We start from the raw sequence: 17,924 nt of genomic DNA on the forward strand, positions 1-17,924 counted from the left end.
CCATTGTATCAATTTGACCATTTTAGAAGGATAAAAGACTGACGGAGTCCTGTGGAAAGTCAAATACTTCTGGTTGCAAGTCCAGCAATCAGCAAACTGAATTGCTCAATTGACACGCACGCAGGGTGACCTGGAAATAATACCAGTGGGATCCTAAGGCTGCCGGAGTATACTCAAGCACAAGTTACTGCCTTCAGGAGAAGTTTCTCTAAAGGGAAAAAATTGAAAATGAACTTTAAAATCTCTACCTCCGCATCAGTCGCTCTTTTATTAGTTTCTTGGTACATGTCATCACTCTTTCTAATGGCTTCTTCCAGCTTCTTCTTTTCTCTTGATGACTGATTACTAAAAATTCAGCAAAAATAATCATTTTTTTTTAAGTATATAAAAGAACATTCAATTATGTTCTGTTTTTTTTAAAAAGTACAATAACAAAATACATTCCAGAAATTTCTGTTGGGAGTCCAAAATAAAACTTGCCTCATTTGTTCAAATTCTTGTAAACGTTTCTCATAAAGTTGTTTGTTTTCCTGAATATTTTCACTGTGCCTTCAGGGAAAATTAAAATAAAAATTAAGTTTAAGATAAAAATACCACCCATGTTCCTGTAACAGCAAAGGACACATTCTCCTTTTAGAGCTCCTGATTAAAATCAGAAGCCAAGAGGTTTGTTTTTGTTGATTAAGGAAAGAAATTAGCAAACTATTAGAGAATCTGCTTAGAGAAATGCTAAAACAAAGTCCCTTCAAAAAACTGCTGACAGGTTAAACGGTAATGAGAATAGGGAAATACTGGAAGGATTCAACATGTCTTCAAAAGAAATCTGCTGTTCTTGAGGTCTTTATGACATATGAACACGAATTTCAACTCGCGCATATTTCTCTTAGTAAGCTGTTCAACCTTGAATTCAGACTATATTACATCTATTAAGATGGCTCAAAAAAGAGATTAGTTGCCAAAGCTCTTTTGTCTTTTGCAAGAAGCAAAGTTTTAGCAATGTCTCTTTCTTTTATTCTGTTTTGCCAAACAACTGTTGAGATACTGATGTTCCAAATCTAGTGACCAGGACAGTATTCCAATAGCATTCTCTCCAAGGCAACATGCCCCAATCACTCAAAAACCAGTTCAGTCATCATTATGCCAGACACCAGACTCATGAAGCATAGCTCTACTCTGAATCCAGTCACTGCAGGAGACTCCCAGCGGGACAGTGGAAACATTTCATCAATGTCCTCAAAGCATCCCTGATCAAAATTTCCACTGATGTGATTGCTGATTAGCCTAACATGAATAGCAGAATCTGTGAGGTATTTATTAGACTAACTTGCCTACAGAGCTACATTGTGCTAAGAAATACTAATACAGAAACAAAATACTATAAATGAAGTAAAATATCAAATAAAAACAGAGTATGTTGAACACACACAGGTCAAACAGGATTCATCAAGACAGAATACAGAGTCAGTATTGCAGGTCAATGATCTCTAGTAAGATTCAATCTCCTACAAATAAACCCTAAACGTCTTTAGCTCAGTACACTGAAGAGCTGAGAGGAGTAACAGGGCCTTGCTTTAATGCCTCAAGCAAGAGATGGGTTCAAAATGCTTTCAGATGTTTGAGTGATATGATGAGGTGCTATATCAAACTCAAGTCACTTGCTGTTCCCAGCCAGTGTTTTCTGGCAGTGCTGTATACAGTATTTACCGAATGTTTGTAATTTTAAAAGCATTTGATTAAAACTCACTATAATCAATTCTTGTTGAATGCTAGCTTTCAAATAAAATCCTGACATTTCTCCCATACAAAGATGACACTGAAAAGCAGATTTTGTAATCAGCATGTGAGCTAGAAACTGTTGTGCAGTAAATAAGCTGTACACAACATTGGTTAGGCCACTTTTAGAATTTTGCGTGCAATTCTCGTCTCCTTCCTATCGGAAGGATGTTCTGAGACTTCAAAGGGTTCAGAAGAGATTTACAAGGATGTTGCCAGGGTTGGAGGATTTGAGCCAAGGGGGAGGCTGAGTAGGCTGGGGCTATTTTCCCTGGAGTGTCGGAGGCTGAGGGCTGACCTTATAGAGATTTATAAAATCATGAGGTGCATGGATAGGGTAAATAGGCAAAGCCTATTCTCTGGGGTGGGGGAGTTCAGAACTTAAGGGCATAGGTTTAGGGTGAAAGGGGAAAGATATAAAAGAGATCTAAGAAGCAACTTTTTCATGCAGAGGGTGGTACGTGTATGGAATGAGCTGCCAGAGGAAGTGGTGGAGGTGAGTACAATTGTAATATTTAAAAGGCATCTGGATGGGTTTATGAATAGGAAGGGTTTGGAGCGGTATGGGCCAGGTGCTGGCAAATGGGACTAGATTGGGTTGGGATATCTAGTCAGCATGGATGAGTTGGACCAAAGGGTCTGTCTCCGGTTCTGTACATGTCCATGAGTCTGTAACTATATGACATAGTTGTACATTTATAAGCGATGAACTGAGAAAACTATTTAACTGCTTTTAATTCATCAGGTTAATCAGACAATTCCATATGCAAACCAGGACCTTCCATTTATATCTTTATATTTAATTATGTAAGTGACACAATCAGATAATATTCAGATCCTATTTGAGGCTTGAATAGTTTGAAATAGCGAAAGGAATAGAATAGAATAGAATGGCCCATATTCTGCTTCATATATTTCAATATAACTTTGCTCCAAAACAGAAAGAGATCCTTTGTTTCTTGAACCTTCTAATATTGTGATAGCCACTGTGATAACTTTCTCTGAAAATATACTTGCAACCTGTTGCGCTTTCTACGAACAATGGCCAACCAACTTCCTGTCTTAGATCTAACTTTTAGCTGGTTTCTGATGACAATAGAATACTTTATTTTAGTAAATAATTTGCTTGGAGGAAATAATTCAGGGCTTCTGGGCAACACTGGCTGGGCCAACATTTATTTCCTATTGCTAGTAGCTCTCGAGGTGGTGGTGGTGAGCTGCCTTCTTGAACTGCTCCAACCCATTTCGTTTTGGTCAACTCACAATGCTGTGAGGGGTGGAGTTCCAGGATTTTTGCCCAATGACACTGAAGGAATGGTCATATATTTCTCAGTCAGGATAGCAAATGGTTTGGAGGGAAACTTGCAGGTGGAGGAATTCCCATATATTTGCAGTCCTAGTCCTTCTAGACGGTAGTGGTTGTGGGTTTGGAACCTTGGTGCATTTCTGAAGTGCATCCTGTAGATGGTACACACTGCTGCTACTGAGCGTCAGTGATGGAGGAGTGAATGTTTGTGGAGGTGGTGTCAATCAAAGGGGCTGCTATGTCCTTGATGTTGTCAAGCCCAGAGTGTTGATGGAGCTGTACCCATCCAGGTAAGTAGCGAGTATTCTACCACACTCGACGTGTCTTTAAGATGGTAGGTGGATTTTAAGGAGCTAGGAAGTGGGTTATTTGTCTCACAAACTCTAACCTCTTATAACTCCCTATTTATATGGCTAATCCAATTCAGTTTCTGGTGAGTAGTAACACTCCGGTTGTAGATAGGGATTAAGCTATGATATTGCCATTGAATGTCAAGGGACAATGGTTAGATTCTCTCAAATAAAAACCAAAAGACTTGCAGATGCTGTAAATCAGAAACAAAAACAAAAATTGTTGGACAAGTTCAGCAGGTCGAGCAGCATCTGTAGAGAGAAATCAGATTTAATGTTTTGGATCCAATGACCCTTCCTCAGATTCTATCTTGTTGGAGATGGTCACTGTTTGACAATAGTGTGTTGCAGAAGTTACTTGTTATTTGTCAATCTAAGCCAGGATATTGACCAGGTCTTGCTGCTTTTGGACATGGCACTGCTTTGATATCTGTGAAATCTTGAATACTGATGCAAATTGTGTAATCATCAGTCAACAGCTCCACTTCATTGATGAAGCAGGCGAAGATGGTTGTGTCCAGGACATTACCCTTGGGAAGTTTTTTTTTAAAGTTAACTTGAAAACATATTAGTCTAAATGCATGCATGACAAAATAAACAGGATATCCTGATTTAGAAAATTCCAGGGCTGCAAAAAGAGGGGCTTTTCCATTGCAACAAGAAAGTTTCTTTCAAACGTGTATTTGGTTTATTCACATACAGATAAATCAGGCAGTTTATATGTCAACTAATGACTGGTAGTTATTTAAACTGTGTAAATTCTTAATCCAAATTTTACTTACATTTGATTTAAATCAGCAAGTGATTTAACTTTTGATTTGAGTATTTTTAAGTTATCATTATTTTCTCGCTTTTCTTGTTGACTCTTCTTGATTTCACTTTCCAAGTCTTGGCGTAACAAGTCAAGCTCAGATTTTAGTAACTGCAGAGAGGCATAAAAAAGGAGTTCATTTCCAAAATGCTTCTGAGTGTTTACTTAAATTGATGGAAAGTATTACAGCAAAAGTGACATATACAGGTAAGGAGTTTTGAGATTTGTAGCTCAGGTTGAGTTTCTGAATGTAAGTTTACTCACTGAGCTGGAAGGTTTGTTTTCAGATGTTTCGCCACCATATGAGGTATCATCAGTGAGCCTCCGGTGAAGCACTGATGGCATGGCCTGCTTTTTATTTATGTGTTTAGGTTTCTTTGGGTTGGTGTTGTTATTTCCTGTGGTGATGTAATTTCCCATGGTGATGTCATTTCCTATTCTTTTTCTCAGGGGATGGTAGATGGGATCCAAGTCAATGTGCTTGTCGATCGAGTTTCAGTTGGAATGCCATGCTTCTTGGAATTCTCACGCGTGTCTGTTTGGATTGTCCTACGATGGATGCGTTGTCCCAGTCGAAGTGGTGTCCTTCTTCATCTGTATGTAAAGATGCTAGTGAGGGTGGGTCTTTTTGTGGCCAGTTCATGTATCCTGGTGGCTAGTTTTCTGCTTGTTTGTCCAATGTAGCGTTTGTTACAGTTCTTGCATGGTATTTTGTAAATGACATTAGTTTTGCCTTTTGTCTGTATAGGGTCTTTCAAGTTCATTAGTTGCTGTTTTAGTGTGTTGGTGGGTTTGTTGGTTTCCATGGTGTCAAGAGGTGTGAGTAGTCTGGCAGTCATTTTGGAGGTCTCTTTGATATAGGGGAGAGCGGCTAGGTCTTCTGGACGCATTTTGTCTGCTTGTTTGGGTTTGTTGCTGAAAAGTTGGCAGATTGTGTTCATTGGGTACTGCACCAAAGACGCCTCGGAAATGATTGCCAGACTGCTAGACCTCTTGGCATCACGGTAGCCCACAAACCCACCAACACACTAAAACAGAAGCTAATGAACTTGAAAGACCCTATACAGACAACAAGCAAAGCTAATGTCATTTGCAAAGTACTTGCAAGAACTGTAACAAACAACAATTGGACAAACAGGCAGAAAACTTGCCACCAGGACACATGAACATCAACTAGCCACAAAAACGCATGACCCACTCTCACTAGTATCCTTACATCCAGATGAAGTGGCTAAAGTGTGTATACTTTAATGCCAGAAGTATACGAAATAAGGTAGGTGAACTCGCAGCGTGGGTTGGTACCTGGGACTTCGATGTTGTGGCTATTACGGAGACGTGGCTAGATCAGGGACAGGATTGGCTGTTGCAGGTTCCAGGGTTTAAATGTTTAAGTAGGGTCAGAGGTGGGGGCAAAAGAGGGGGGGGGGGGGGGGGTGGCTTTGCTTGTCAAAGATAGTATTACAGCGGTGGAAAGGAAGATGGACGAAGATTTGCCATCTGAGGTAGTTTGGGTTGAGGTTAGGAATAGGAGAGGTGAGGTCACCCTGTTAGGAGTCTTTTCCAGGCCTCCTAATAGTCCTAGAATCGTTGAAGAAAGGATTGCGAAGATGATTCAGGAGAAGAGTGACAGTAATAGGGTGATTGTTATGGGAGACTTTAACTTTCCTGATATTGATTGGGAAAGCTATAGCTCAAGTTCGTTAGATGGGTCAGTCTTTGTGCAATGTGTGCAGGAGAGTTTCCTGACACAATATGTAGATAAGCCAACAAGAGGTGAGGCCATACTGGATTTGGTTCTGGGTAACGAACCAGGCCAGGTATTAGAACTAGAGGTAGGTGAGCACTTTGGGGACAGTGACCACAATTCGGTGATTTTTACTCTAGTGATGGAGAGGGATAAGTGTGTACTACAGGGCAAGAGTTATAGCTGGGGGCAGGGAAATTATGATGCGTTGAGGCATGACTTAGGATGTGTGGATTGGAAAAGTAGATTCCAAGGCAAGAGCGTAATTGATATGTGGAACTTGTTCAAGGAGCAACTATTGAGTGTCCTTGATAAGTACGTACCTATCAGGCAGGGAGGAAAGGGTCGTGTGAGGGAGCCGTGGTTTAATAAGGAGTTGGAATCCCTTGTTAAATGGAAGAGGGCGGCCTTTGTAAAGATGAGGCGTGAAGGTTCAATAGGGGCGATTGAGAGTTATAAGGTAGCCCGGAAGGACCTGAAGAGAGAGCTAAGAGCAGCAAGGAGGGGACATGAAAGGTCCTTAGTTGGTAGGATTAGCGAAAACCCTAAGGCTTTCTATAGGTATGTTAGGAATAAAAGAATGACTAGGGAAGGAATAGGTCCAATCAAGGATAGTAATGGGAAGTTGCGTGTGGAGGCTGAAGAGATTGGGGAGGCACTGAATGAATACTTTTCGTCAGTATTCACTCAGGAACAGGACATTGTTGTCGATATGAATACTGAGGCACGAATAAGTAGAATGGATGGCTTTGAGATATGTAGAGAAGAGGTGTTGGAAATTCTGGCAAGGGTGAAAATAGATAAGTCCCCTGGGCCTGATGGCATTTATCCTAGGATTCTCCGGGAAGCAAGGGAGGAGATTGCAGAGCCATTGGCCTTCATTTTTGTGTCCTCTTTGTCTACAGGAGTAGTGCCAGAGGACTGGAGGCTAGCAAACGTGGTTCCCTTGTTCAAGAAGGGGAGTAGGGATAATCCTAGTAACTATGGGCCAGTGAGTCTCACTTCTGTTGTGGGCAAAGTCTTAGAGAGAATTGTAAGGGATATGATTTATGCATATCTGGATAAGAATGATGTGATCAAGGATAGTCAGCATGGTTTTGTGAAGGGCAGGTCGTGCCTCACAAACCTTATTGAATTCTTTGAGAAGGTGACTAAGGAGGTAGATGAGGGGAAAGCGGTAGATGTGGTATATATGGATTTTAGTAAGGCGTTTGATAAGGTCCCCCATGGTAGGCTACTGCAGAAAATACAGAGATATGGCATTGAGGGTGAGTTGGAGGTTTGGATTAGGAATTGGCTGGCTGGAAGAAGACAGAGGGTAGTAGTTGATGGCAAAGGTTCATCTTGGAGTGCCGTCACTAGCGGTGTTCCGCAAGGATCTGTTTTGGGACCATTGCTGTTTGTCATTTTTATAAATGACCTGGAGGAAGAGTTAGAAGGTTGGGTGAGCAAGTTTGCGGATGATACGAAAGTCGGAGGAGTTGTAGACAGTGAGGAAGGATATGGCAGGTTACAGCGGGATATAGAGAAGCTGCAGAGCTGAGCAGAAAGGTGGCAAATGGAGTTCAATGTAGCTAAGTGTGAGGTGATTCACTTTGGTAAGAGTAATAAAAAGATGGATTACTGGGCTAATGGTAGACTACTTGGTAGTGTGGAAGAGCAGAGGGATCTTGGTGTCCATGTACACAGATCTCTGAAAGTTGCCACCCAGGTAAATAGTGCAGTGAAGAAGGCATATGGCGTACTGGCTTTTATTGAGGAATTGAGTTCCGGAGTCCTGAGGTCATGCTGCAGTTGTATAAGACTCTGGTGCGGCCGCATCTGGAATATTGTGTGCAGTTTTGGTCGCCATACTATAGGAAGGATGTGGAGGCACTGGAACGGGTGCAGAGGAAGTTTACCAGGATGTTGCCTGGTATGGTAGGAAGATCGTATGAGGAAAGGCTGAGGCACTTGGGGTTGTTTTCATTGGAGAAAAGAAGGTTTAGGGGTGACTTGATAGAGGTGTACAAGATGATTGGGGGTTAGATAGGGTTGACAGTGAGAACCTTTTTCCACGTATGGAGTCAGCTATTACAAGGGGGCATAGCTTTAAATTAAGGGGTGGTAGATATAGGACAGATGTTAGGGGTAGGTTCTTCACTCAGCGAGTCGTAAGTTCATGGAATGCCCTGCCAGTAGCAGTAGTGGACTCTCCCTCTTTATGGGTATTTAAGCGGGCATTGGATAGGTATATGGAGGATAGTGGGTTAGTGTAGGTTAGGTGGGCTTTGATCGGTGCAACATCGAGGGCCGAAGGGCCTGTACTGCGCTGTATTCTTCTATGTTCTATGTTCTATGAGGAAGGACACCACTTCGATTGGGACAACACATCCATTTGGGACAAACAGAGACATGCGCAAGAATTCCTAGAAGCATGCAATCCAACTGGAACTCTATCACCAATCTCATTGACTTGGATCCCATTTATCACCTCCCCCCCCCCCCCCCCAAAAAAAACAGGAAATGACATCACCACAGGAAGTGACAATGTCAATCCAAGGAACCCTAAACACACATACCATCAATGCTTCACCGGAGGCTTACTGATGATGTTACCTAGTATGGTAATGAAACATCTGAAAACTAACCTTCAGCTCAGTTAGCAAACTTACATCCATATACAGGTAGTTCATTCTATTTACAAGACTTTTAAAATAATTTATTAGCTGATCACTCATGGAGTTGACAGTGTACAATGAGTGATAGCAAATCAAAAGCCTATTTAAATTTCTAAGAATTTGTTATTTCCTTTGGCTCTGTTAGAAATAAAAAAATTGGCATAGATGCAAAATGTTACTGTAAAGCAAATGATAGCAAATTTCAGCCCATTTTACATCTCTGCCAATTTTTGAGATGCCTTTTAAATGACAATTTTAGCTGCCTCAACCACCACCTCTGGCAGCTCATTCCGTACATGCACCACCAACTGCATAAAAAAGTTGTCCCTCAGGTTCTTTTTAAATCTTTCCCCTCTCACCTTAAACCTATGCCCTTTAGTTTTGGACTCACTACCTTGGGAAAAAGACCATATCTATTTACATTATCCATGCCCCTCATGATTTTATAAACATCTAGAAGGTCACACCTCAGCTTCTGACACTCAAGGGGAAAAAGCTCAGCCTATTCAGCTTCTCCCTATAGTTCAAACCCTCCAATCCTAGCAACATCCTTATCAATCTTTTCTGAATTGTTTCAAGATTAACAACATTTTTTCTATAGCAGGGCGACCAGAACTGAACACAGTATTTCAAAAGTGGCTTCACCAATGTACTGTGCAGCTGTACGTGATGTCCTAACTCCTATAATCCATGCACTGACCAATGAAGGCAAATGTGCCAAATGCCTTTTTTACCACCCTACATACTTGTGACTCAACCTTCAAGGAACTATGCTCCTGCACTCCAAGGTCTTTTTGGTTAGCAACACATCCTAGGGCCCAACCATTAACTGTGCAAGTCCTATCCTGGTTTGCCTTAACAAAATGCAACACCTCATATTTAGTTAAATTAAAGTCTATCTGCTACTCCTCAGTCCATTGGCCCATCTGATCACGGTGCAATTGTACTCTGAGGTAAGCTTCTTCACTGCCCACTATATCACCAATTTCCTGGTATAAATTTGTATTTAAGAATTTATAATGAAGTGGCTGCAAATTTGAGCTTGAAAATAATATTTCATATGGGAAAATTTTGCAGGTACCTCATTTCGCTTTACTAATTCAGACATCTTTTCTTCAAGTGCAGTAATTTCATCTCTGCTTCGGTTTGCAAGCTGATCATATTTTTCTTCTGCTTCTTGCAGTTGTTTCTGCAGAACATGATGCTCTTTCTCAATTCTCAAAATATCACCCTATTGATTAGACCAAGCAACAACATATTAGTTTTACTGATATCAAATCAGTTTAAGTTCACAGAATATAACACTGAAAGTTTGTCCTCCATTGGAAGTGCACTGCACTTTATGTTACTGCCGCTATTGTTCGGACACAGGGTAAATCCTCCTGCTCAATTTAAACCAGTAACACAGAAAAGATTTATCCCGTGCAGCAATCTGTGAAAATTCGAGAGGCAAAGAGCGAGTTAAAGTAAAAAGTAACAACTTTATTTCTTAAAGTATAACAGAATAATTAACTAACAACCTTTCTCTAACCTATCTTTTACTTTCCCCTTCTATAATACTAGTCCGATAACCCCCCCCTGAGTTTACCAAAAATTCAAATTTAAAATCCAGCCAGCTATCAAATTTTCTCTTTTTATCTTCCTCTGTAGATGTGCTCTCCAGATCGGTGATGACGTTTTTTCCCTCTGTGCAAACTCCTTCTCCAGACAGGTACCTCTCAGAGAGGTCTTACTAGCAGCCTGTATCTGTTGGTCTTTTGGCAGTTCTCCAACTGTTCCAGTCTTTTCCCAGTCTTCTACCCCAAAATATTGGATTGTTTCATTGTTTTTTTTAAATCTTGTCAATATACTAAATTCAAACTTGATTGGAGATTGGTATTTTGGGGTATAATTTAAACTGATTGGCCAAATTTGAATTTGTTTTGTTGCCTCCAGGCAACCCAGCTAATCTAGCAGTTCGACCAAATGTTACATTGTTACCTTACTCAGAACACTTGTTCTGTATCGGGTAGTTCTGCTGGCTGCCAACTCTCTTAAAAGTACAGTACCCCTTACACCTTCATAACTCTATACTATTATTTTATGGCAAAAGCTCAGGAGCATTAGTTGTGATGGAGCCTAACCCTAAAACTTGAGCGCATAATTCATGCTGGTACCTCTGTATGACTGAGTCACGACGGAAACATTACCGTTTAGACAATATGAAAACACACCAAACAAAATATCTTTTTCAACCACTTGAAAAGGACAATATTTAGTCCTCAACTAATATCAGCAACACAGGTTATCTGGTCATTTATCTTATCGCTTTGTTTGCGAGATCACGTTGTGTGCAAACTGGCAACCATGATCAAAAATGAATGTATTAGTCATAAGATGTGTTGGGAAATCACCCAACAATGTGAAACCAAGTACATAAAAGCAAATGTTTTCTTTCATCACTTACCTGTTGATTTTCAAATGGCTGTAAAGGATCAGTATTGATGTTGGTATTACATAAAGATTCCTGATGAGCCTACAATAAACAAGACAAATATTTTCAAAATTAAGCACCCAATACATAAATGCTAGTGGAAGATTGTTCATTTCTTTTTCCCCAAAACTGTGAAACTTTTAACTTTCCTCAAAATTTGCATCAGCACAGCATTTCCTAATTTACTGCATCCTCTCTAGTACATTTAATCTCTGTGACCAGGTTCATCTCAGTTTTGGCAATAATTACAAAGTATTTTGTGGTAAATATTTACAATATTTTCCTGTATTATCATTTGGGAATTTGGACTTTAACAATACAGGCAGATGGGTTTTGGTTTGAGTCCTGTGAATCACAGAATCCCTACAATGTGGAAGCAGATCCTTCGGCTTATCGAGTCCACACCGACTGTCTGAAAAGCAGTCCTTTCCAGATCCACACCCCTAACCTATCCTGTAACCCTGCATTTCCTATTGCTAATCCACTTAACCTGCACATCTTTCGACTGTGGGAGGAAACCGGAGCACCGTGAGGAAAATCCACACAGACATGGAGAGAACGTGCAAACTCCACACAGACAGTCGGATGAGGGTGGAATCAAACCTGGGTCGCTGACAGTGTGAGGCAGGAGTGCTAACCACTGAGCCACTTTGTCACCATAAGGCAGCTGTTTCCATTTAAAGTCAGCATGTCATTTGGAAAAGTGACCTAAATGTATCATTTCCAATGAAGCATTAATAGGATTTAATAAGTATTTCTGTATATAACTGTGGTGTTCATTGCTAAAGTATTTACACTACTGAGTCCACGGGCTACTAGTGGTTTTAGTCTGAGTTCAGTTCAGAAGAATCAAATTTCAGTTTCATGTTAGCAGAATATCAGTTTAACTGCAGAAGAATCAGGTTATCAGTTGAAAAGAACAATTGTTAGGTTTGTAGAATCTTCATTTGAGAGAGGTTGTATATGTTTTCTGGTTGTCAGAACTGAAAGGTGGTTAATGCCATTATAACTGGAAAGAAGTCTTAAAACTCGTTCGGCAGGCGAAGGAGGAGAACTGCAAGGAGTCAGTAAAGAAGGAAATTAAAGTGTTGAGAAAGAAGTTACATTTCTCTGGAACGGAGTATCTGTAAAAGATATTGTTGGAAAATAGATTGAATCTATAGGTTTGCCATTTCTGTTAAGATCTTTTCAAATTGACTTATATATTTTGTTTCTTTTTCTCCTTTATGCAATAAACGTGAGTCCTGGCAGACTCAGGTGTATGTGTTTGGTGACTAACAAACATGGTAAACAATTACAAAAACAAAATGTATGATGTGTCAAGCCAGATTTCATTGTGGAATCTTACTTGTCCTGTGTTATTATCAACTGAGATCATAACAATCTATGGCACTTAAACAGGGAAATCAGCCCATAGATCCATACCTGTGTTTATGCTCCACAGAGTCCCAACTCATCCTGTCTTACCTAACATTATTAATATTATCTTCCCAGTTCCCGTCTCCCTTGTATTTACTTAGTTTGCCTTAAATACGTGTAAACAGCCTTATGGTAACAAGATCCACATTCTAACCACTGACTAAATAATTCTCTTCTGAATTCCTTATTAGATCTGTTAGTGACCATCTTACATTTGTGGTCCTTGTCCCACTTTTACCTGCAAGAGATATATTTTTTTAATGGCTATCCAATCTAATCCTTTCATAATCTTAAAGGCCTCTAGAGAAAAGAGCTGCACTTCATTTAACAACTTTCCTGATAGGTATGACTTCTGTTTTGGTTCCTTTCCAGTAAATATTTTTCCCTCTCCAGTAACTCTACACCCTGTTCATAATATGAAACCCAAAATCCTCAGAGCACAGCCTGCCAACTGTAAACAAACTTATTACTCCTTTGCAATTCTACTTCTGTATACATGAAATGATATTTAATGATATGTCTGGTTCCTCAAATTATCTCCTACGTTTAGAAACTATTTCTCCAAGTAGCATGTGGCCTTCTTATTGTGCAGAGAAAATATTATCTCACTCTTAATGTGTTGAAATAAGAAACTGCCATCATGAAACAAGCTGATCTACACGTATTTTTAAAATATTTTTAAAGGCAAACATTCTTTTGTCTTTTGTTTGGAAACATATGCTATTTGGGTTAAAAGTTCCTTTTAAATTGGCAGCCAGTCTTGCTGTGCAAATAACTAAAGTAGTAATATATTTCTTGCCTCACAGTGATCAGAACTGATCAATGTATACCAAATAAAGAACAGTTAATTTTTTTCTGTATTATATTTTCAATTGTTTTATCTTACAACCCCTACCATTACTCCCCCGCCTGTTTCATTTATGATATTCTTATGGTGACCCAGAGAAGTTTGCATTTAGTGTCAAATCTAAATTGCTGTTTGTCCATCATTTCATTCCCAGTTACATTAAAATTCCTCACTATGTTCCTTTCTTTAGCTGCAGTTTCTTTTAAATTTGGGCACTTCAAAACACATCTTCCAACTCTTTCTACTGCTCCTCTACTGCCACTTCATTTCCCACCCGTCCTCTCACCACATCAAAGGATCTGGTCCCAATGAAATCAGTGAAGTTTATCGAGCCATGACATATGTTGGCCAGGTCTTGCATCAGAGTATGGATTAATATCCAATGATTTACATATTATTGTTGAAATATTAATTCCTAGTGCAGTACAATGTAAATACTTAATTTCACTTAATGAACTTGTAACTGATGGACATGATAGAGGTGGTGATAGAGCCAGTTCTTTCCTTGCCATGTAACAACACAGAAAATGCTGGCTATAAAGTTACATTGATGTGATAACATTTGATTTCTGTTCCATTATAATGAATTGACTATTTTGGAATGCCAAATTACGTTCTATAATGATTTTATCCCTGGACTTAATACCTTAAAAAAAATTAAAGTCTTTAACAAAAACTCAACTAGCTACTTCAGGTTTGGCTTTCCTCGGGAACTTGATTTACCATCTTTGAATCTGATGTTAAATAACTGGGATGTTTATTTCCTTACTCCCAACCCCTCCTTTAAAGACGACTGAATTATGGTTCACAGAAAGCATGCAGAACTAACAGTTACAATTACCAACAATGAAATCTACACATAATTATCCTTACCTGTACTGCAATAGTCCTTAGCAATGGACCTCGTTTAATTTCATGCTTATTGTAACTTGTATCAGACTCGCTGCTGTTTATTTTGCTTGATGCACCATTAGTATCTTCAAGTTTAAAATTGCTCTGAGGCATTTCTTCAAGTGCACCCATTACTGTTGTATTAGCACTAGATGACAGTCTCATATGTTCCATTTCATTTGCCATGGGGTTACATCCTTCATCAGAATTGAGAGAATGAAACTGATAATTATAATTAGTAAAAGATAGATTTGAAAAATTAGGGATTGCTTGTGGTATATCAGAAGGTATATGAGTGGATGATACATCATTGCAGAACGTTGGATTAGAAGATGATTGAGCAGCAGGAGCGACTGCATTTAAGTAATGATCAGTGAGTGAATTGCTAGTTACCGAATTATGATTCAATAAGCTCATATCTGAGCTATGAATATCTGGTCTTGCATCAGAATATGGATTAATATTCATATACATATTATCTGTTGAAAGATTAATTTGTACATCAGTATCATAATGTATATGCTGATTAGGGTTTTGTATTTCACTTAGTGAACTTGTAACTGATGGACATGATAAAGATGATTGATGAAAAGACACAGGTTTAAATTCCTTAGCGGTGGGGTTGAGATGAGCCATTGGACGTAGGTTTTCATTAGAAACTTCATCTGAGTTAATCTCGGATTCTTCAGTGCCTCTTGCTGCTGCTTTTTCATTTATAGCCAAGCTCTTCAATTGTACTGCATGCTTCATCAGTCCTATCAGATTGTTAATCACCACAAATCGCAGTGATTCCATAAGGAATGATTTCAAGCCACCTGTCTTTCGCACCAGCTCTTGGGCCTCTGGTGGGAAGTTTTCGAATTCTCCAACTAACATTGGGTTATCAATTTCCATTGGACCATGTTCATTCAGAATTTGAGCAAAGTAACTAGGAAAAAATAAGAATGGGGAGTTGAAAGCAGGGTGGAAAAAAAACCTCTCAGTAATTTTAAACCAAAAACATTGATATTGGTTAAATACGAGTACAAGAGACATGAATTAATAATAAAAACAAGTCAATAACCAAAATGTAGGGTAATATTTCAGGGATACTCCATCCGAACCCAGCCAAATTTAAAACATTTCTTTTCGCATTTGACTATCAACCGATCTATTGTACATTGCTAGTATTTTTTATTTTTAAAAAATCAGCATTTTATGTTTTCTTTCACCATTTTATGCATCACTATAATTTAAATACAGTTATAATAAATTTTTTTCAAATGGCGACCCATTTGATTTAATCGATATCCAATGCAAACTGGATAACCTAAAATAGTGCAAGTGCATCCTGTTTAGGTTATGGCCTAAGAATGAATCGAAAAAGGGCAGATTGCTGCAGTGTCTTGATTCACTGAATATCCTGTTGTGCGCAGGCTCAATTTAACAGCTGATGTTACAGTATCACAGAGGTTACTGATGAAGAATTGTTTACTGCTACTTGTCTGTTTCCATGCTGTACATCTCTATGACTCAATGACTCTAACTACTTCTCTTGGAATGCTGATTTACAATTGCACAATTCAAAATACTGTGATAAAAATAAATTAGTCTTGTATAACTTTAAACAACAAATTACAGATCATTTATCCTGAATATGTGGTGTCATGCTGGGAATAGTTTCATTCGTGATGGCTGCTTTCCACTAACTCACCAAAGTAGCTTGAGGGGAGGTGATGACATAGTGGTAATGTCACTGGACTAGCAAGCCAGAATTCCAGTTTAAAATTCTGGTGCATAGGTTCAAATCCCACCATGGCAGATGGTGATGTATGGATGAAAATTTCAAACTGAATATGAAAAGTCTGGAATAAGAAGAGTTTATCCCCTAGGACTAGGTAACCACTGACGATTGTCATTAAACCCCATCAGGTTCACTAACAACCTTTTTGAAAGGAAATCGGCTATCCTTAATGAATTGTGCCTACATGTGATTCCAGACTCAGAATGAGAAAGTCTCCAGCATGCAGGGTGAAGTCACCTGCTGCTTTTCCACTGAACTACTAGGAAAGTCTGGCTTAGAAAATGCAAAACACAAGAATATATCTCAATAGCATCACCTAAACATATAAATAGAAAACAGGTCACTAACACCAGTGCTTCACCAGGGGTTCATTGGTAATGTTACCTAGTATGGCGATGAACCATATGAAAATGAACCTTCCAGCTAAGCGAGCCAATTTACATCCTGAACCTCAACCTGAGCTACAAATCTTCTCAAAACTCGCTAACTGATATGAACACTGCATCTATTGCAAGGCTAAACTCAAGCATAAAATGGGTGCTCAACAGCATTGCAATCTAAAATAATACAATTAACAAAAAAAAGTTTGACTCAAAATTATGCTAAATGATGCTTAATTACAACCTATGGTATTAATACAAAGAATATTAGTGGATTTTAGAAACACAGCATAGGTGACTACACTATTTGTGTCATTTTGCTTCTTGCTCCATCCAGGGAATAATATAAATCCATACTTACTCATACAGACTTTCACGTGTTGGGTCTGGATTATTGTCTAGGACCCGCTGGTAATGATTGCCATAAACTTGAGAATCGTAACTATCTTCAAAATTCTCAAGCTGAACACGAAGGTGTTCTGGTATCGTAAAAGGAACTGCAGAGCTCATTTGTGTACTATAGAAGAGAATCACCAAAACAGATTAATACATCAGATACACAGTCAATAAAATCTTAGTAAGATATTTTAATGGTTTCACATTGAATTCTGCAAATTTAATAGGTTCAATTTCTATATTACACTCACCTGAAATGCATCATTTTATTTTTCCCTTCTAACTTCAAGCCAGCTGGAAACAATATTTATAAGCTAAATAACAATTAAGTAGTACTGGTATGAGTTATTTCAGCTGATGAATTAAGAACACAATAGTTGGCACACACTGTAATCTCACAGAAACTTAATAAAAGTTGAGCTGTTTTCCTGGTATGAGGTTTTCCTGTTTTATTTCCTTCCAAAATTAGTCTTTTCCACTCCAATTGCACTGAAAACACTAATCGCAATGGAACCAAGGATCATTGAATCCTTATTTGTTTTCACCTTATGACCATGGATTTCATTCTCAAAGAACATCTATCCAAAACAATTGCTATACATTTTAAATGGAATGACACAAAGGTAGGTGGAGTTATAAGCAATGTTGAGGAAGCAGGAGACTGGAGAAGGATGTAGGCAGGCTGTATGAATGGGAAGAGAAGTGGCAGATGAAATACAATGTGGGAAAATGTGAGGTTATGCAGTTTGGTAAGAAGAAGAGGTGTTGACTATTTTTTAAAACAAGAAAGGATTTGGAAATCTGAAGTACAAAAGGAGTCTAGTTTTGAATTCCCTTAAGATTAACAGACAGGTTCATTTGGCAGTTAGCAAAGCAAGTGTAATGCGAGCATTCATTTCGTGAGGGCTAAAATGTAAGAGCAGGGATGTACTGCTGAGGTGATACAAGGCTCTGGTCAGACTGCATTAGGAATTCTGAGAGATGTTTGGGCTTCATGTCTAACGAAGGATGTGTTGTCCTTGGAGGCAGTCCAGAGAAGGTTCAGAAGAATAATCCCAGCAATGAAGAGCTTGTCATATAAGGAATGCGTG

General features: G+C 38.9%; 1 protein-coding gene across 2 annotated transcripts in view; it reads right to left on the reverse strand.

Annotated features, from left to right (window-relative positions):
• ttc3 (tetratricopeptide repeat domain 3) overlaps nucleotides 1-17,924 on the reverse strand; it is a 129,326-nt gene that overhangs the window by 14,787 nt on the left and 96,615 nt on the right. For both annotated transcript variants that reach the window (XM_072585683.1, XM_072585682.1), the window contains exons 29-35: nucleotides 16,799-16,954; nucleotides 14,257-15,202; nucleotides 11,091-11,159; nucleotides 9,726-9,875; nucleotides 4,212-4,351; nucleotides 481-549; nucleotides 249-345 (exon numbers count right to left, since the gene is read on the reverse strand). In XM_072585683.1, the coding sequence (XP_072441784.1) occupies nucleotides 249-345; nucleotides 481-549; nucleotides 4,212-4,351; nucleotides 9,726-9,875; nucleotides 11,091-11,159; nucleotides 14,257-15,202; nucleotides 16,799-16,954 (1,627 nt within the window). The remainder of the gene's footprint in view (nucleotides 1-248; nucleotides 346-480; nucleotides 550-4,211; nucleotides 4,352-9,725; nucleotides 9,876-11,090; nucleotides 11,160-14,256; nucleotides 15,203-16,798; nucleotides 16,955-17,924) is intronic.

The sequence above is a fragment of the Chiloscyllium punctatum genome, chromosome 15 (assembly GCF_047496795.1).
Source record: "Chiloscyllium punctatum isolate Juve2018m chromosome 15, sChiPun1.3, whole genome shotgun sequence".
Lineage (NCBI taxonomy): Eukaryota > Metazoa > Chordata > Chondrichthyes > Orectolobiformes > Hemiscylliidae > Chiloscyllium > Chiloscyllium punctatum.